We start from the raw sequence: 21,793 nt of genomic DNA, 5'->3' as shown, positions 1-21,793 counted from the left end.
ATGCATATAAAGGCGAAAACAAACACCATTTCAAGTCAAGCATACAATTAAGCACAAAAAAACTAAACAAGGGGGCGCCCTTAGCTCAGTTGGTATGGCGGCCAGCAGCGGACCCGGGTTCGATTCCAGCCCGCGGTCGTTCTCTGCTTGTCACTCCCCTCTATGCCCCATTTCAACTCTGTCTCTACACTATCAATAAAACATAAAAATGCCAAAAAAATATCTAAAAAAAAAAAAAAAAAACACACATTTGCATCTACAGACACACACACACACACACACACACACACACTGGAGTGTTTCAGGTGAAGGTCACGGTGTGGTCTGACAGCTGATGCAAGACGGGGCTGTTCAAGGAAAGAATACCTAATCAAATCAAAGAGCTGGCAACTAACACACACAAGCACAAGCGCGCGCGCGCACACACACACACACACACACACACACCAATTTAAACAGGGTATTTGAAGGTGTTTTCTGAAGTGAATCTTATTAGGCACTAAACAGGAGAGCTCTCGGAGCGTCAAGAATCTTGTTAGGCTTTGTTTTAGAGAGCGTGGCAGCCAGCTTCAGGTTAGAATTTGTTTTGCTTGATTCAGGGGAAAATACACACACACACACTCAACTGCTGCATCGATTCAGTGAACACACACAATGCCCAAGTTGAGGAATATACATTTGATGAACTGGATTTGATTTACGCACACACACGGTGGGATTTGGTAAAGGCATGCACGCATAGCAAGCTAGATTAGTATGCTGCTGTTAACATGGAACACTGGGCTAGCCATCTACAATTCTCCATTAGTTTTCTCTGTTGTTTTGTTTGTTGTGGTGTAACCTTTACAGATCAAAGGTGTGTGTGTGTGGGGGGGGGGGGGGGGCTCTTCCATCACAGCCTCCTGTGTCCTACTCCATCAGTGAGGAAGGATTGGCTAGTAATTGGATTTGAAGTGTTTTACATATGATGTCCTGACTTTACTGCACCGGTGAGTGCATCAATACAACACAGAAGGAGAGTGAGTGAGTGAGTGAGTGAGTGAGTGAGTGAGTGAGTGAGTGAGTGAGTGAGTGAGTGAGTGAGTGAGTGAGTGAGTGAGTGAGTGAGTGAGTGAGTGAGTGAGTGAGTGAGTGAGTGAGTGAGTGAGTGAGTGAGTGAGTGAGTGGGTGAGTGAGTGAGTGAGTGAGTGAGTGTGAAGGAGAGATTTTACAATATGAGAACAATTGGACTGTGGCAGCGCTGGAAGGGAGAAGGACTTCATTTGCCAAGTATATATTCATTTGCCAAGTATATTCAGTATAAGTAGTGGGCTGCCAGAACTGAAAACTCAAATTTACTTATTTATACAGTAGTATACTTCATGCAAAGCCATTTGTTCCCCCGTGACAGAAGTGTTACTAATCCATGGTCCCTAACCACAAATTCTACCATCCTAAAAGACTCACTTACATGTGAAACATACACGTGGGGCTACAATGTTATATTAACACGTGTGTCATTTGAGCGTTCACATTAGTTATAAAGACATTCACAGAAAGTGGGACACAACACATTTGACTGATTCTACCTGCTGGTCTAATGTGTTTACTGTAATCATGCCAAGATATATTAGCCTGGTTCATGACCTTCGAAACATTGCAATGTCATATTTCCAGAGATCCATATCATATCTGTCTGGTGGTGTCTAATGGTTTTTTAAGCCAATCAGAGCCTCGTATTGGGATTAAGAACGATGATGTCATATTCCTGTGCCTGGCATGGATCAGTTCGCCATCTACTCAAAACAACTTAGATGACATGTGTGGGGATAAGACAAATTGGTACAGGTAACATACATGGCAAAACCACACACAAAAAGATAGTTTCCACCAACCTACACTAACGTGCCCATTCTGCGTGAATTACAAATGACATGGACGTGATGGATGAAGAAAAAAAGAACACAATGTCATGGCTGCATGATGACAAGAAAATGAATGGCCATTGAGCCTTATAATAAAGCCACAAAAATAGGATATATGACAAGAAACTTCTCAACCGAGTCACAATATTTCCCGATCACTGTCAGAATAAATAGGCTATGGACCACCAATCTCCTTCACACACATCAGCAGAGCCTTCTAATGCTGACTGGCTTTGTATGTTCTACAAAGCCCTGAGCTCCATAAATGCCAACTAGCTGAGCAGACACACGGCCCTGCTCTGTTTGGAGAGGTAAAGCTGGGATATGACCGTCTCTCTAGCATACAGTATAGGTTCTGCTGCTGCGTCACAGTGGGGGACCTGTGTGTGTGTGTGTGTGTGTGTGTGTATGAGATGGAGGGATGGGGCGTGTTGTTATTGGTGCATCCATGTATTTATAGTGGGGGAGGATGTGTGTGTGTGTGTGTGTGTGTGTGTGTGTGTGTGTGTGTGTGTGTGTGTGTGTGTGTGTGTGTGTGTGTGTGTGTGTGTGTGTGTGTGGTCATAAGATACAGGTTTAGTTTTCTTCCTCCAGTAGTACAAATGCATCTTATTGATTAGCCTCCTAGGGGCTACACTATCGATCCTCTGACTGCTAGACCTCAGAGAGCACCAGTGTGTGTGTGTGTGTGTATGTGTGTGTGTGTGTGTGTGTGTGTGTGTGTGTGTGTGTGTGTGTGTGTGTGTGTGTGTGTGTGTGTGTGTGTGTGTGTGTGTGTGGTTATTAGTCACATAACTGTGACTGCTTGTTTGGCTGCCCTTCACACCATCCTCTCAAACTAACTCCAATTGTCCACAGTTATGCTTTAGCTGCAGCAACTGCTGCTGCTGCATGTGTGTGCGTGTATGTGTGTATGTGTGTGCGTGTGTGTGTGTTTTTCACATCCAATCATTTGAACCTCTGAGAGCCCAAAATGGTCCAGATGTACAGAGCACCTAGCGATAACACACTCCCTAAGTCCCTGCACTGAATGAACAAAGATAAACACAAACACATCACACACACACACACACACACACACACACACACACACGCGCACACACACACTCTCTCTCTCTCATTTATATCTCCAACAAAGGCAAGTGCCAATGTTTTCCATAAAGGAAAGCAGTCTCTTGTTCTCTTTGATAATTTATTCATAGGCTGAAAGAAAAAGACAACATACGCCGGCAGTCCAATGGGACGACAGTGATGTAGTGTTTGTAGAGAGAGAGAGAGAGAGAGAGAGAGAGAGAGAGAGAGAGAGAGAGAGAGAGAGAGAGAGAGAGAGAGAGGGGCAGAGGGAGGGACAAATGAAGGAGAGATGGAGATGAATGGAGGAGATGGGAGACTGAAAACAACTAGAGAGATAATGGAGTCTCTTCTTGCCTGGAAGAGTGTTTTTGAAGCACGGGGCGCAGAGTACACTGTGTCCTTCCTCTTCGCTTCTTGTTAGACATTTGTCTCTTTAGCACATGTTGTCATGTTGTCCCTTCCTTCCTCACTTTGTGCGTTTCATAAATACGTCCGTCCTCTCTCTCAAAGTAATCTTCAGCCCTGGCATGGGGCAGGTATTGTCTGACGCACATTCTGAACCGCCGACAGTGTTTCCTCCGCCTTTGAGTTTATTTGGAGATTTTTTTTTGAAAGATGACGCAAAAACTCCAGCAGAGAGAGAGAGAGAGAGTTAGCTCTGTAGACATGGCTCCATTGGTTTGTCAGAAAGTACAAGCTGCTGTATAGATAAACACATCTGATAGCAATCCCAAACAAAAAAAGCATATAACTAAATGAAGTGTAAATGAGGGGGGGTCAGAGCACAGGGTCAGCTATAGTACAGCGCCCCTCTAGCAGTCGGGGGGAGGGGGGGGGTAGAGATGGTGGGCACCGTATGTAACACCAGCCACCACTAGTTTTACAAATAACACCCTCCTGTCAGGTGTGGGGGGGACCGAACCAGCGACCTCATGGTTACTGGCTGGACCCCATTCCCTGCTATGCTGCCTGCTATCGTGTTGCAAAGTGACCCATGCGCAGCCCAAAAGTAAGCATTTTGTTGGATTTCCTCAGCATTTTATCTCTGACACACACACACACACACACACACACACACACACACACACACACACACACACACACACACACACACACACACACACACACACACACACACACACACACACACACACACACACACACACACACACACACACACACACACACACACACACACACACACACACACACACACACACACACACACACTGAGATGCCAGCTTCAAATCAGTGATGTGGTCTAATTAGTGCCTACAGGCTCTGGATATGAAGTGAGCAGAAGTACACAAACTTGAGCTTTGTCAACCCCAATCAAGCTGAACAGACAACCCAGTCTCACAGTGAAATATTTGAATGCAGAAAAAAAAATAAAGTACTTGATATTCCAGTTTGTCTGTCAGGCTGAATGTCTGTGTGCACGACTGTCTACATGCCAACACACTTCATTAATATTATCTATAGGTTTGCCTGTAATATCACTATGCTTCATTTTAAAAAAAGACCTCTGCTATGAAGATTCATCTATTACCGCAGATGGAGAATATGTTATAAGCGTTTCATTTAAGATGGCCGGGCAGACAAGTCAATTCTTCTAGTTAATTTTTTTTTTAATTTAAATGCCCGACATCTCCCAGAGTTCCTTGCTGTCAATTAAAACATGAATCACCCTTGTCTGCCCTTCGGCTGAAAACACAATAAGACATTTATTTAGTCTGTGAGGAGAGAGAGTTTGAGAGGATTTGGAAGGTCAAATTGTCAAATTCTCTACAAGCACGCCATTAAAAAGGACACAGGTGGAAATGATGAATATATGGCTCAAAATAAACCAACCCCCAAAGTACTGAGCAGTGGCCGACTTCAAAAGGTCACCTTAACACCTAACACCACTTTCCCATGAGCATAAGACTACCCCATCTTGTAAATATTTAGCAACTATATGCTCTGCTGGAGCAAACATCTTCCATAATTCCAAAAATACTAACAGTATTACATTAGACATGCTTGATGTTGGGAGGTGATCCTCATGCGAAAACTACGACATTGGACAATCCTAAAAAAAGCCTGGATTATTCTCAAAGCCAGTGTTTATTTACATGCGTATGTTCTGAGCATGGCACATAAGGTATGGATAAGGTTAGAAAAAAGACTGGGGTTGTGCGAATAAACTACGGTGTAGGAACAGTTAAGGTTTTCCTGGGGGATTTTGGGTAATAAAAAGGTTAAAGTTAAACTGCAGGTCTGTGTGTGTGGGTGTCAGGGCCCGGGCTAGAGTCCAACCCGGGCTGCTGGGACAATGACTTGGCCCTAGCAGTACTAACTCTACCAGGTGAGCAAACCAGGGTGCCCCACTTATTAATCATTTAGCTGCGACTCCACTTCTGTCCTCACCTTTGTTATGATGAGCACGTCAACCTAGCTTAGCACCTACCCTAAGCCTACCTTTGTATTGCCTTCACTGGTACCAACATTGCTATAGAAATAAAGTTTGATTTGATTTGACGGTTGGGGAACTGAACTGCTGAGGTAAGGGATAGCAACAGTAAGTTTCAATCACTATCTCACTGGACTGACGAGCCGGAGAGGGACCACACTCTCTAACAGCTGTCTGAACACCTGTGTTAGGGTAAACTTAAAAAACTATTTTTTTGCTTTCGTGCTGTTGATTAAAGAAGTTAAGAAGACAGCATTTCACACAATAACGTCTTCTAATTTGCGAACACTTATTGTAATTTGCAGTGTAACTGTATATCCCTCTTTGCTGTGGGTGTAACGTGGCCTCAATGATGATACTTTCTGTATTAAATGTTTATGATTGAGTAAATCCAAGATGTCAGCTTTCAAAACAGCATCAAGGCTTTCTTGTCTTGCTCCGTTACTCTCGTCGATGCTGATGGCAGCTTTTTAGACAACAGTTAAATCAAGTACTGAAATAATGAGGTAATAAAACTGAGTAACTCATGAACGGTACTGGTGAATGGTGTTCAATGTTAACTCAAACTCAATCAAGGCACTATATTTTTCCATGTTTAGAGCTGAAGCATATAGCTGTCCATCCAGAGTAAAAGCATCCATGGATGAGTAAGCAGGTAAGGGATCAGGGTCATGAACTAGAGACATGGCTAAACATCAGTCAAGGAACCCTTTCATTGGTCAGCCTCTGAAGTGGCCACCATCAGTTCTACATCAGTAAGTGGGAATTGTCTGTCTCATTGGTAGCGTTCCGAATCGCATACTTTCTACTATATAGTATGTAGAAAAAGAGTTAGGATGTCCCGATTCTTGTGGCCAGATTTAGGATGGTTAGAAGTACCCGGATGTCCTACTTCATGCGGCCAAGATTGTTAGTGTTGAAAACTGCATCCTATTTTCCTATTTGGGCGATTCTGACCCACAATCCAGTGCGCACGTGAAGTGACGTCACATCGACGAAGCCTCCATATGAAAACAAACAGGGATGCGACGGATATAAAAGCAAGAGGCAAGATCAAGGCGCAATGTTATGATGACATAAGAGAATAAAGTATGTCCCAATAGTATGCCTAGTTGCCTACTGCATCCTAACTAGATTATTTTTATCGTCGGATGTAGTATGTAGAATAGAAAAAATAATATGCGATTCGGAACGCAACCTAAGTTTCCAATCACTGAACTGAACTCACCTGAATTGCCCTTTGTGATAAAATAAAGATGTCTGAAGTTGAAGAATGTATTCCATTGCCCTCACATGACACACCTCTAAATTATACTACTCAATCATCCAACCAAAGAGTTATACCAAAACTAAAATTCAAGTGTACGTAATCAAGTCAGAAAAGGAAAGGAAATAAAAAAAATCCAAATACCCCCCCTACCAGAGCTACTTCAAAAAATACAGGGAAATAATGAAATTGAAAGTCTTAATTTGGCAGCGCTTACCAGGTCCTACATTCTACTGATTTCCACAGGAGAGGAGAGGAGAGCAAAGGTAAAACCATACTTCAGTTTGAAGGTCAGCCCTTCTCTGGTGTTTCTAAAAACAGATTCCTGTGGTGGCTTCCAGGCATTTTAATAATTGATCAATTAGCATTTCAATTGTCTCCTTTTTCCTTTAGTGCCTCCTGTGCTACTCTAATGTCCTCATGAATATGTGTTGGTGTGTGTGGCAGTATGTCTTACATATGTTTTCTTCTGTGACCTCTGACTTGATTGTTGGTCTCTTTACAGTTCATGAAAAAATTGAATAGCTTTCCTTCTGTAGATGAATTAATATATTATGGCTTCAACTTGTGATTTTGATTAATGATTATTCGCTCTATTAATTGTTAAATATTTGTATTCATAGTCCATCTATAATGATAGGAAGTGTACATTGTAATTTTCAGAGTCAAAGGTAATTTGCGTGTGTTTGAGAAAATATACCTGATGATGACATCAGGGTATCGGAGATTGAATTTAAGGCTTCAAATTCCAACATTTTATTTCATTCTATCTCTTGTGAGTCCCTAGTGTGACTATATATGGAATATTAACATGAAATTCGCTGGAGTGAGGTTTTTATTGACAATACAATTATGTATTCATCAATAGATTAGATATTACTGCAACTTTAATCATAAATGTGTGACAATGAAGTGACTAATTTCATCTGATTTAACACACATTCAATATGCATGTAGTATCAGCTTCAATAATTTAAATCTCAGGGGTTCAATGGACTGTTATATCAAAGAATTATCCACCGTGCTATGAGTTCCTGTCATACTATTTTTTTTTATCATATCTAAAAAATATCTAATTTAAAAAAATGAAAGATCGGCCCAGAATATTGTTTCACTGCAGCTGCAATTCAACAATATTAGAATCAGCCTTGAAGAATCCATATTGATTAAAGACTCCCTCCGAATGTAAAATGAGTTCAGCTGGCGCATTGACAGTATTCCACACTCATTTTTTTTGTTTGAATTTGAATAAAAGCAGAGAAAAGCCAAAGCACTGCTTGAGTAAACCTCTCTGAAGAAGAAAGGAAATTAAGAGAAGTGAATGAGAAAATGAAATATGTCTGATGATTAAGGCGTGTGCGTGTGTTTGTGCGTGTGCCGATGACAGAGCTGCTGTTGCATGGTGGAATGGTATGGTTTACACGATGGTACAGTATAGCCTTGTTCGTTGCAACACAGTTTGCACTGTCAAAAGTTGAGAAGGGTACCAAAACAAGCATTCTGCTGTGATTGTCACCCAATCACTGGGGCACCAAGCCGTCCCAAAGCAGACCGAAAGGGTAGAGCTACACACTGCAATCCGTTGATTGGTCGACAGAATCATCAGTTCTGTGTGATGGAAAATCTGCAGTGTGTAGTTCCCTCGGCAAGTAGTGAAGAGTCTTGTGTTTAGAGAAATATGTTGCCGCACAGCTCTTTGTTTACTGTGTGGTATTTTTTCCTCTACATTGAGTTAATCAGTGGGCTACACTGTGTCCCGCTGCTATGATGTCACTATAGTTATATATCTGCCGGGCCAGTGGAAACGCAAGCCAGATCTAGGCTTAGTGTTCCGTACCAAACCGTGCCGAACTGAACTGTGCTGTCCAGTAGAAAAGAGGCATAAGTCTTAGTTTGAGGGGGTGAGAACAGGACAAGAGAGAGTGAAACAAGGAGAGAGAGAGTGAGAGAAAAGATGAGCTGAGTGACAGAGGAAGGTAAGGGAAACATGGCTGTCAGCATGTTTTTACTGCTGGAGATTATACAGCTTCCAGCACGTCAGCATACACTTAGACTAACAAGTCTCCTCTCTCAAACACACACACACACACACACCAGAAATGTCCTCAAATATCTCCTTGACACTGGGGCTCACCGACAGCAGGAGCTTGGTTGATAAGGAAGAAGAAAAAGGAGCCGAACAACGGCCGCATATCTCTGCTGGCACACACGATCATCAAAAGGCACACATGCTTGCAACATACAACATGTATCACACACACACACACCAATGTTCAATAGCTCAAAGGACAGGCTCTAGTATTTAGGATTCAAGGCAAAGTCTTTCTTCCCCTCATACAAAGGCAACCATAACATGTGAGCAGTTGTCTATATGCGGCTTAATATATTCTATATTTTCTTCTTGTGTAACCTGTGTAGCAAATGTAAGCGGAACAAGATGCATCTCGTAATTGTTTTAAACATTTTAGCTAATGAAACTATGGACTTTTGTTTTCCTAACTTTGAATGCCAAAATTATGCTTCGTTTTTAATTGAATCATTCAATGTACTTCATTTCAATCCTGCTACATATTTTTTTTATATATATATAAAATCGACATAATTTTTTTTTTAATGACTAAAAATATCAAGAGCATATTTTCATTAGGTTCACGTTGACTTGGTTTTCTTTGTATTTATATTTCAAAGTCAAATAACAGTGTTTTGTATGGATGCAAAGTCAGGCTGAATCAATCAGTCAATCTCATGCACTTTGATGGCCACGATTCACATCCCAGCTACTGAGAGCTCTGAAACGTAACAACATTCAAAGAGTCCGGAGGCATTTTCATTGATCGGGAATAATCATATGCAGTTTGCATTCGCCGCCATCAAAATCAAATGCAATATTTCTTTTCAACATTGATTTTTCCTCCGACACTGGAGCAAACGTATGACAGCTCAGCAGCGTTCTCCATAGCAGCTTTGGAAACATTCACACAGCAATAACCCGAGACAGATGAATCAGATAATCATTTCTACCAGTTTGAACAATGAAGCTGTGGACATGAAGGTAAACTCAAACAACAGGATGAAGGCCCGACAACTCAATCACTCATCGTCAACCCTGTATCCATGGTCGGGTCGCGGGGGTAGCAGCCCTAGCAAAGGACCCCAAATTTTCGATATAATCTCTCCACCCATTCCTGGGTCTTCCCCGAGGCCTCCTCCAAGCTGGACGTGCCTGAAAAACCTCCAGAGAGGAGTCCAGGTAGCATCCTTATCATATGCCTGAACCACCTCAACCGGCTCCTTGCCACACATTGTCACAACAATGCTGTAAAGCAAATGCAATACCATCCCCGCTGCTCCAATTCTCAGGCAAATCTCACGCTCCATTGTCTCCTCACTCAGGACCAACGGTACTTGAATGGGTTAGGTAAGGACTCATTCCCTACCCAGAGTAGGCAGTCAATCAGTTTCCTGCTGAGAACCATGGCCTTAGATCAAGAGGCTGATGGATCTCAGAAAGAAGAAGGCCATTTACAATAAAGTCGACCGCATGTGAGACTAGAGATTCTGATGTTTATTTGCATAGGGAACATTGTATCTATTGCATTGAAAAAAAAGTCCTTCACAAGCTACTGCAGCCTGTCAGCTGTCACTCTATCATGAAAAGTTAAAACATTAAGGTAGCAGCTTTTCCCTTTGGACCGGCGTTGACCGGGGTAATGACAGCAGCCAGCTGTCACTCATGTTAATTCTGTTAGCACCTTTTATTTATGCCAGGTCAACATGACACTTAGCAAGTTGCTTGATTTAAGTGCCAGGGATGATGCTGATACTACCGTGAGTGGAGAGGTTGCTATCGGTCCTACTCCAACAGACTCTTCTCTCTGGTGGATTATGTCAAGTCAGTTTTTAGGGGTCGTATTCTCCCAGTTCAGCTTTAAATCATACAGCATATTAAAGCTCATCAAATTTACAATTTTGAACTAGGTCCTTCACTCATAAGTTAAATGAAGTGAGCTTAAGTCGGTAGGCTACAGCCGTTATGTCAATATATCAGGTGAAAATGTAATCAACATTTCATTTCAACTGAAAGAAAGAAAGTGGCAGGAGCCCTTCAAGCGACCTGCGCTCGTGGAAGGGAATAATGTTGACAGAGGAGAGGAAGAGTTATGACAAAAGAAATGCATAGATGATGGAGATCCTGGCACCAAAGGTTGGTTTCAAAAATATAAAAGGGCCGTTTATACAAACATGGGAGCCATACAACCTAGATGCTGTAATACTGTGAATTTTGTTTATAGTATGATGCCCCTAGAGGCTAGGTCAAATATTACATGCACTAATCTGTTCACACTAACTAGTGCAGACTATAATTACTTTGATAATTATTTATGCAATCATTTGGTCATGACTCTACTTCTCCTTAGTTAACATTTCATGTTGTTAGTATCCAATCAAACTCTGTTTTGACAGATGAATAGGTCTTCAATTGGCGATCAGCAAACATAATATTCCAATCCCTGTTATATGCTCCTTCCTCCCTGACATGATGCATATACAGTATGTAAAGCAGAATGGTGCAGTGGTTGCTAATAACGTGGATATGACAACATGACTTTATGAATAGGTTTGTTCTCAGAAATAAACAAATATATTGTATTAGGTAATAAAAGGCTGTAGAGTCCAATTTATGAGCAGATGGGAGTCAAATCACAAATGTTCGTTCTACAGGATAGACCACTGTGATACATTTCACTCTCAGTGGGTATAGTTGCCCATAGCCTTCATTCCATTTCCCTGTAGACGGAAGCACACACACACACCGCTGAGAGCTACAGTACATTATTCCCTCATCGCTTTGCAGGCCATGGAAATATTCTGAATTTACTAACCATGACCCAGAAACACACACATTCTCTACTTTCAGTGCTGCCCTCCCTTCTCTGTCTTTCACAAACACAGGCAGGCGCACACACGCACGCACGCACGCACGCACGCACGCACGCACGCACGCACGCACGCACGCACGCACGCACGCACGCACGCACGCACGCACGCACGCACGCACGCACGCACGCACGCACGCACGCACGCACGCACGCACGCACGCACGCACGCACGCACGCACGCACGCACGCACGCACGCACGCACGCACACACACACACACACACACACACACACACACACACACACACACACACACACACACACACACACACACACACACACACACACACACACACACACACACTAGATATGAACACTTAGAATCAGCTCTGGCAGGCATTCACATTCTCAGTTAAAAGCAAAAGCAAAAACATTCTGTCTTCCACAGAAAAATGCATTCACACACATACACACCCACACACCCACACACACACACAGCTGACCTCTGTTGCGGACGTCAGTAATTTCAGCCTACTCCTTACGTTACGCTGAATTACAGACAGACAAGAAAGAGTGTTCACATAGAGAGACAATTATGACTCTAATGTATTAGGAATTGGGTGACTTGTTTGACGCAGCTTCAAGCTTACAGCGTATTCACGTCACGTACACGGTTTTGTGAAAGACGAACCCAGGTGTTTACTTTCCTGTGTGTGGGAATGGGAATGGGGAAGTGATCCATACTGATACATGGAGCACAACCAAAGCGTCTATAGGAGCAACATGAATGTTTATGAGGCATTTTCCCTCCTGGATTCAGTCCCCTGCAAACCACAAAGGTGGAGCGACCGCACAGGCTTTCTCACCCGCACCGTTGTCACACACACATCGTGCATTCGTAAAACACATCACTGACACACACACATCACTGAGACACACACACATCACTGACACACACACACATCACTGAGACACACACACATCACTGAGACACACACACATCCCTGAGAGACACACACACACACACACACACACACTCACACACACAAAGCAGCACTTCTCTGTGCCCTCATTGTGGCATTCATGATTCATTGTCTGCATTACTTCTCTTATTGTCATTGTGCTGTGTACTGTAGGTGAACTTACAGGCCAGTTTTTCCATGGCCATAGCTGTGTTGAATGAGCTTTTAAAAAGACATATGCCTAGGCCCATTACTGAAATTTGTTCGATATATTTTCTTTTTCATATAAGCTTTTCATCGACAGACCAAGATGGTTTGGATGAACATGCATCCCGTGACCTATTGTCTGTACGTGGTCAACACTCGTACCTTTGTGTTGTTGGGTCTCTCCACTTTATCAGCATCCTTCTCTTTCTTCTTCTCCTCTTTTTTCTTCTGTGAAAAAAAGGACAACAAAGTGTTAGAAGGGGAGGGAGGGCAAATTTGCACCAACATAATACAGACAACACTATAAACGTGTGTGGAAGTTTTTTTTTTATCTGTAAGGGTTTATTTTTGCTTGCTCAGTCTCCCACATGGCAGTAATAGACCTACAAGTGGGATGCTTGTCATCTTAAATGGGTCATACAGTGATTTATTTTTTTAATTAAAGGTGCACTATGCAGTTTCAGGGGAGGGGGATTTGTATACATTTGCAGAGCCAGCAGTTGGTTAACACAACATATTTACTCTACAAGTAATTTTTGGTATTGATTAATTATATTCGTCATGAATCAAAACAATATGTTTTTTTAGGCACGACTAGATTATGTGGGTTAACCAAACTGTGGGCCCTGCTGCTGTAAACAACAACAGTGAAACAGTAACTTTTCAGTTAAGCTTTCTAAATTCAAACAGTGTTCCAGGGGATTACATTTCCCCATGAGCAAAGTTTGTTTATTAAGTTATGAGGATATACCATTGAAAACGTTCACTTCTCTAATGCAACCAGAGTTACATAGTGCATCTTTAATTTATGTTTACTAACCGCATATTCAATGATATACGGCTAATCTAATTTACTCTGAATATATTTCCTATTAGACGCTAATGTGTTGTGTATCTACACTCATCAGTAAAGATGCATCACAACATACTATATTGAGGTTTCCGTCATGCAATTCTAGAATTAGCATATGACACTGCTTAGTAATACAGAAAGAGAAGGCACTTTTCTTTATTGAATCACCATTGGAAAACCATTATAATATTCTGGAGGAGGAAACACGAGCAGCACCTCTCAGCAGTTTGAAAAACAATTTAGATCTCATTCCTTAATGTGATTCTAATGCACTCACAATGCAGTTTTAATGTGCAGACGTTATTAGCGTACGGAGAGTTGATGTAGTGTTTTCAGGTTAATGGTTCTTCTCTTGCTTTGTTATATGTAAATGAGCCAGTGCTTAAGCTAATGACCGTCGAGGTTGCCAAAAAAAAATACTTTACCTTAACAGCCGAAGCCTAGAATCTAGCCATTATGGAAATAATAACATGATGTGTCTATCTCTCTACGGCTCCCTCTATCTTTATTCTCAATGCAATTACTTTTTATATTTATTTATGGTTATTTGTCCCGAGAATACAATAAACTCAATATATACATACTTACAATGATGCAAATCAGAATGGACGTTGAGAGAATTTATCATCTTTCCAGAGGCACTATTATTTTTGCTATTCTGTGAGTATACCCATGAGGTCAGTGTTTTTTTGGACTTAAGACTTGAAAAACCAGCACATATTATAAAAACCGTCACACACAGAAAGAGCCTGGGTCAAATGTCAAGGCTTGCTGCAGGGGGGAAAAAAACAGTTTACTCCAGCTTGCATTTGAATTTCTAGACAAGTTTCTATGGAGGGCAACCAAGCAACAATGGCTGTTTACACATGAACAGTGTTACAGACACCAGCCTCTTTCTGTCCAGGCTGATTGATAGCCTTAGTTGTTCATTTAGAGCACACAGGCTATTATACTTTGTGTTGACACATCCATCAGCTAGTTTGACAGTTTAATAGGCAAAGAGTCTCTGACACTAGTAGCTAGGAGCCAATGAGGCTAGCATAGGCTAATTAGCAAGAGCAGCATTAGCACGTTATTATACCCCGGTCTGATCTACACTCATTAAGCACACACATTACATCTGGAACCCTCCCCCACATATCATGTTGTCTGTGTTTCTAGCTGTGGCTGTTTAATCGGTTCGTATCTGCATGGCTACAAGCATAAACTATAAGGAGCACTGAATCTATGCAAAGGTTTATGCTGGAAAAGCACTTCTAAAAACCAGCGCTGTGTCTTGAAAGACTCCTTATGGGATTTTAAAATGCAATGTCCAAAATGGAAAAAAAATTAAACTGTTAACATAGGTTAAATAATCCTACAGCATATATGATAACAGTCCCAATGTGAGGTTTTAAGAGGGTCTGAAATCTCAATTTACTGCTCACAATCCAATCAACTAATGAGTGTTGACAGAATAGAGGACGAGTGACTAAGGGAGGGTTTTAGGACACAGTCCAAGTCTTTTTACACTGCCAGCAAGCATAACAAAAACGTACCTAGCTAGTGGGTGTGTAAATATAGCTGAGGATTCAGTGAAGCATGGCTGATTTATAATTTATAACTTGACCCAGGTAGAAACAAGAGGAGAATACACAACAAAAAACATTCTATTTACATGAAACTAAGCCAGCGATGGTTTTTGAGGGATACGAAAATAACACTTTGCAACTATGAGTGTTCTAGAATCTGTGTTGTTCAACAGAGTGACAAGTCCCCTCAAGGGAAACAATGTAGTTAATGTCATGTTATTGGGTGTATCAATAGTTTAAGCTAATCAACTTAATGGCTCTGCATCAGGGGCTTGGGTATTTAGAGCCCACGAAAAAAACAAGGTTTGTAAAAAGTCGGTAGGCTACACTTGTTAATTGAACACATTTAATTTAATGCTGCTCATCTCATTTTCACATTAAGCAAGCTGCCACTCCAAGCTGCAGTGTGTCTGCCTTCTCATCCAACAAACAATGTGTTTTAAAAGATAAAGGGATAGTTCAGTATTTTTGAAGTGGGGTTACATGAGGTACTTATGAATATTAAGTCCGTTACCGTATGGAGATGGCTAATCAGTGAAGCTGCTATTATATATTTATTTATTTATTTAACCTTTATTTATACTCGAGATATCATTTAGGGGTGACCCTCATTTGCAATGATGTCGAGAAACAAAAACAACAATACATACACAATATACAATGCAAATAGGGGAGAACGGGGTAAGTAGGCACACTTTTTACTCTAGTGCAAGGGTCGGCAACCTTTTCTACTCAAAGAGCTATTTGGGACCGCCTCCCAATAAAAAGAAAGCACCCGGAGCCACAACCCATTTTGACATCATATATACGTGTATATATATACATATAACCTGTATGCTATGTACAGAAAACTATACTATGTTGCATTTATGAAATCAACGAACTGCTGCAGAGAACACAGAATTTTATTTCTGCATGTAACAAAAAGCATTTTACACTTGGTTGATGCTTAATTTCAAATAAAATACCCGGTGTCTATTTGAGTCCTCGTATTTAAGAAATAAAAATCCAAACTTACCCAACCCGCACTGAACTAAAAATGCAAACAGCGTGCAGTCACCTGTCCTCCTCTTATTTAGGAGATACAAATCCAAACTTATCCAAATATTATCCACCGGCATTGAACGAACAATGCAACCCAAAAAATGCGCAGTCTGCTTCTGTGTTCCATCGCGTGTACTGGAGTGTGCAGTCAGTTGGAGATCAGAATACGCGCTGTCCACCTCATTTAGTAATGCGCGGAACTGACGGTGATTTAAACCTTTTGCCATTATTTTGTTGACAATCTGAATGACAACATCCATTACTTCTGTGCATTCCGGAGGAAATGTTTGCGCACACAGTGCTTCTTGATGGAATGTCAGCAACTTTCTATCCAGTGACTTCTGCAGTAAAGTCACAAAGCCCTTATGAGCTCCTGTCATACACGGTGCCCCATCAGTAGCCACTGACACCAGGTGGGTGGTCTTTATTTCTTTGGTTCTTAAACAATCCAAGACAGCCTCACAGATGTCCTCCCCCCGTGTTTGGCCTTTTAGCGGTATTAAGTCAATAATTTCTTCCTGTGGCCCGGCAGCGCTCACGTATCGGCAGAACAGCGCTATTTGTTCAATGTCATTTTTGTCTTTGGACGCATATTTTGGGCGCTACAAATATTAAAAATGTTTTATTTTAATGTTACAAATTTACCATAATCTTCAAATTCAGAATTATATTTTAAAATGAACAAACTAAAATAAAATAAAATTTTAATAAAATACTCATTATTTATTTTCCAAAGTCACAGGGAGCCACAACAGAAGGATGAAAGAGCCACACGTGACTCCGGAGCCACGGGTTGCCGACCCCTAAATTGAAGCTTAAGGTGTTGGCTTGAAATGTGTACCCCTCACCTTTTCTATCTTATTGTAATAAAGAAGAAATTAATCATCAAAGCCACCCTTACAAATTGTGACAACCAACCCCATCAAGGGGTCGGTTGTCACACACTATGGGGTTGTTTGTCACAATGTTATCTTAATGGGAATCATCTTAAAAAGAAGGCAAGAAAGTATAATTGCATTGTCAAGTTGACAAATACGCCTACATAACTTAATGTAGCCTTGGCAGCTGGTCTAGTTTGGGATGCACTGGGTTCTTTTGATTTTGTTGCCCATTTTTCTTTTGCATGCTAGCTGTCTTTTCCTGCTCTATTCTTTCCTTCTCTGGGGTGTCAGTGAGGATACAGTTTGACAATTTATTTCGTTATTGGGTTCCTTTTCTGGCTGCAGCCTTTGGATAACATGTGACAACCAACCCCACAAAAAATGTGACAACCAACTCCAACTTGAATTTCTTGCTAGCTTCAAGGCCAACAACCATCTGACAACTAATTAGCTTGCTAACCACAATCTAAAATATAGTTTACCCTTCACACTTTTTATGGGTAACAAGTGTTTTGTTATAAACCCATTGTGTAAAAGCCTAGAAGAAAAATACTGAGGAGCTAAATATTTTCGATTTGACATGAAAAGCACAAACAGTCCTCTCACCTCAAATTCAGCAGTCTAACTCCAAGGAAGACTATGTAGGTGACCTCTGATCCCAATTCTGGATATTTACATAACAACATTTCACAGACAGCGCCTTCTGGTTCCGAGATATAACGATTGTGACAACCAACCCGTGTGACATATTACCCCGTTCTCCCCAACATCAAATACACAACAAGCTGGTAAAGAGAAACATTTTAGACAGAGGTGTAGAGTGGCTGGAAATAAAATTTAATTTGTAAAAGTACAATACGGCCTAATTAAAACAGTTACAGTTAGAGTTTGGTAGATTTAAGATAGTATGTTTAAATTGGTTAAAGGATATCATGGTATTCATTTTAATTTGTGTGAGGACACAGAAGATTTCAGCCCTGTGAGGGCACGAAATCTTTCGCCTCTGTGAGAAGGGTGACTGATTCACTCACTGCAATCAGGTGTGTGGCACTGATTGGCTGATTGAACCCAGGTGTGAAGAGGTTATATATGCCCTGAGACTCCAGTGCTCTGTGCTGCTCATTGTTTGCCCTGTGTGATGGTGAGAGGTGCTCTCTGAGTTTAGAGAAGATAATTGTTGAAGTATTGGTCTATCCATTCAGCTGCTTGGCAGCGGTGGTTTTGTTCTTGCTTTAGTTTGCTATATTAAAAGGTAGCCCTTTACAGCTTTGTGCATTTTGTTTTCTCCCCCTCCCCTGTAGTCACTTGTGCGATTTCGTGGTTATCCCTCCGGGGATAACTTTCAGACACCCCTTGGTCCGCACCTGTGTCCCAAACCCCCCCCCCCCCGCCCCCCAGTCATTACAATTTGTTGCTGTAAGCTGTTCCAGGAGTCAGGGGAACTGAAGCTAAACGCTGTCTTTCCCAGCTCAGACCGGGCTTGTGGGACATATATAAAACATTATATAAATGTGGCAAAAAAATACGTTTTCTACTGGTCCCCACTGCAAAAGTACAACGCTGCCTTTAGCTACAGCGATACTTCTTTAAGTGACTGCTGATCGCCTTCTCCATAAGGTAAAAGACTATCTCTGCATAAGTACTTCATACATGAAAAATAATTAGATTTAATAGAGCCAATGTTATATACAAGTCATATTGGGAACTAAATAAACAATACTATTTAATCTGTGAACTAGCTAACCTTATTTACATCTATATACTGCATATAAGCCCACATTATCTCTATTATGTTATTATATTATATCATTATTACATTATATTCCATTTAGACTGTAAACTAGCCAAATTAACCATTGGGTAAAATCTATACACCTACTAGTCAAAACAATGTGCGCGTCGGCTGACTCGTGAACCTTTGCTCTTTTAGAGTGACATACAGTCGCTGCAAGACAACAGAGCAACGGAACAACAAACACAGCAGAACACAGAATAGAGGAAAAAAAGAAGTGCACCTCCTGTCTGCTCCTGTCAGCCTGGGAGGAGGGGGAGGTGGAGGGAGGGGCCGCTTCAGAAGACTTCTGCTGGAAGACAAGAGCATTTCACACACACAATGTTAGACAGAGAATAAAATTAAGACAGACATAAAGAACAAGGAGAACAGCACAAGAAGACAGCGCATCAAGAAAAAGAGAGAGAGAGAGAGACAGTAGGGTTAATTACATGGAATGAAGGAGGGATTTTCTCCGCTATACTCTTCGCTTCACTAGAGGCTGTAAGCCAAGGTTATAGTCAGCCTCATAGACAGCACAGAGAATGGTGTGAAAATAGGGTCACACACACACACACCCACACATACAGTTATAGAGTTAAAAGGATGACCTCCATTAACCTGCCGTTGACCTGTGAGGCAGACTTAGGTCAGGCTTGAATTGAACTGCAGTCTCCCGGCAACGGTAGCTGGTTGCTCTCACACAAGCCGTTTCTTATTTTCTCTGCTTATCAAAAAGGGTTTGTAGGTAAATTGCAAATAGTGATCAAACAGGGTCACAGCAACCGTGTCATCCTCAGATAATAATAAATTTTCTGAACTTAGTTGGACAAGTACCAATCATTAAAAAAATATATATACAGTGGTGGGCAAAATGATTAGAATACCTGACGGATCTGAAAATATTGACATTTTTCATTGCCTCCAAAACATGATTTCATTTCATAATCAATTTAACGACCTCAGATCTCAGTTTAGTGTACAATTGAAAGGATATTTAGGTTAGCATTTATATATGTGGAGGAGAAAAAAAAGTTTTTCTTCTGGCCCCCTCTTCAGCACTACATGGCTGACTTCTGCTACAGTGACGCCTTCTTAAAAACTCCTAAAAAATTACTGTCCCCCATCTCCATGCAGTAACACACTAACTATGCCTAAGTACCCCATACAACCCCACTTCAAAAATACTGAACTATCCCTTTAACGTTGTTACCTTGGCCTTGACTTTATCACGTCCTTGTTTATTCCATGCCATCTGGCGGTTTGCTTCCTCTCTACATGCACCGCAGCTTCAGCTACCTCCCTCAAGATTTGTGCCTCATCTCTACTGACTGTGTCTCCAAACAGCTAAGCATAATGATTATTCCACCAAAAATAAATAAATAGTGGAAAATAATCCGGTCATTAAAAAGATAAAAATATGAATGTGTTTAGCAGTCTAATATGAGCAGCGACAAAAAAAGTGAAGGACATACGTGAATTGAACACTGAGCCTTAATAAACTACATAAAAAAAAAATAAGATTTGTCAGAATAAGGATTAAGTAATAAGGATTAAGCCTTAACTGAAATTGTGCAAACCAAAAATATTGATAATAATTCTTTATGAAACAGAAAAAATGTGATTGCACACTTCTGCGGCAGGTGTGCTAGGTCGAAGCACAGAAAGTTTTGAATCTGTGTTGGAGGTTGACTATGAGTTGTTTGCTTAACCTTGACGAGGACAATTTTAATCCTTTATTTAATACATTTATCATCAACACAACAGTTGTGATAAACTGTAGTGTGCCTCTTCCTCTGCAGAGATTGTAAGAGTGATTCATCACAGAGCTACACGTCTCCAATAGCTGGGACAGTTCCCTATATAGTTCAAACCATTTCTGTGAGTTTTGGCTTTTGGTTTCCTGACCACGGAACTCACACCTTGATCCAACATCCATGTATCAGTGCAAACATCCGAACTATTAATCAAATTCTATGGAGACACAATCTACTAAAGTACAAATACTAAGTTACTGTACTTAAGTAGACTTTTAACTGTCAGTATCTGTACTTTACTTCATTATTTATATTTCTGGCAACTTTCCCTTTTACTCTACTACAGGGGTTTTCAAAGTGTGAGAGAGTGAGCCCCCCCTCAGAGAACAAATTTCAGCGGAGCCCCCCCCCCACATTTTTTTTTCTAAATCCCTGTGTGTTTCGAAAGATCTTTTTAATTATTTTACAAATTTAAACATATTTTTGAAACATTCTAAACATTTTTGTGTGTCTTGCCCAAATTATTGACTAGTTAAATGTCATTCACACACCCAGTGTTTTTTCGCTAGAGCCTCCAATGTCCTGCTGTGTGAAAATAGTAGCCAGTGGAGAACCAGACCCTCCTAGGAGGGTCCGGGGGGCACACCCCCGGGAGATTTATTTTCACCTTTTTAAAGTGAAATGCATGAATCTGGTGCACTTTGAGAGGAAAATTAAGAGGCTAAATATGAGGAATTTTGTGTGAACAAATAATTTGGAGACACTGGGTCTGATGAATCAGAAGCTATTGAAGAAAGACATGGATTTTCCATAAAAATATTAATTTAAAATAAAAAAATGTATGCAGGGTCCTCTGGGTTGGGCTTGTTGCTCTTTTTCTTTAACGAGACCTATTTCTCTGTAATATAATGAATGCATTTAAATGCAGTGAGAGGAACGAAGCAGAAGAACTCTTGTCCAGCTATGCCGTGATCTTAATATTAAAAAACAAACTAAAAATGTTATTTATTTTTTTAACATATTCATCCGCGCCCCCCCTGCCATAACCCCGCGCCCCTTTGAAAACCACTGCTCTACTACATTTCCTAAATAAAATGTGCACTTTTACGTCCAATACTAAAGTACAGTCAATATCAAATTCTTTCAGACTTTTACTCAAGTAATATTCAAA

The 21,793-nt window shown here is 41.0% G+C and overlaps 1 protein-coding gene across 4 annotated transcripts in view; it reads right to left on the bottom strand.

Annotated features, from left to right (window-relative positions):
• The window catches only part of smap1 (small ArfGAP 1), a 90,430-nt gene that overhangs the window by 42,646 nt on the left and 25,991 nt on the right, over positions 1-21,793 (bottom strand). For 3 of the 4 annotated variants that reach the window (XM_080036239.1, XM_080036241.1, XM_080036240.1), the window contains exons 5-6: positions 19,110-19,178; positions 12,908-12,973 (exon numbers count right to left, since the gene is read on the bottom strand). In XM_080036239.1, coding sequence (XP_079892365.1) covers positions 12,908-12,973; positions 19,110-19,178 — 135 coding nt within the window. The remainder of the gene's footprint in view (positions 1-12,907; positions 12,974-19,109; positions 19,179-21,793) is intronic. The other variant, XM_080036242.1, reaches the window with a different exon arrangement.

Source organism: Ammodytes marinus (genome assembly GCF_949987685.1).
Source record: "Ammodytes marinus genome assembly, chromosome: 11".
NCBI lineage: Eukaryota > Metazoa > Chordata > Actinopteri > Uranoscopiformes > Ammodytidae > Ammodytes > Ammodytes marinus.
This window is presented reverse-complemented; position numbering and strand designations above follow the sequence as displayed.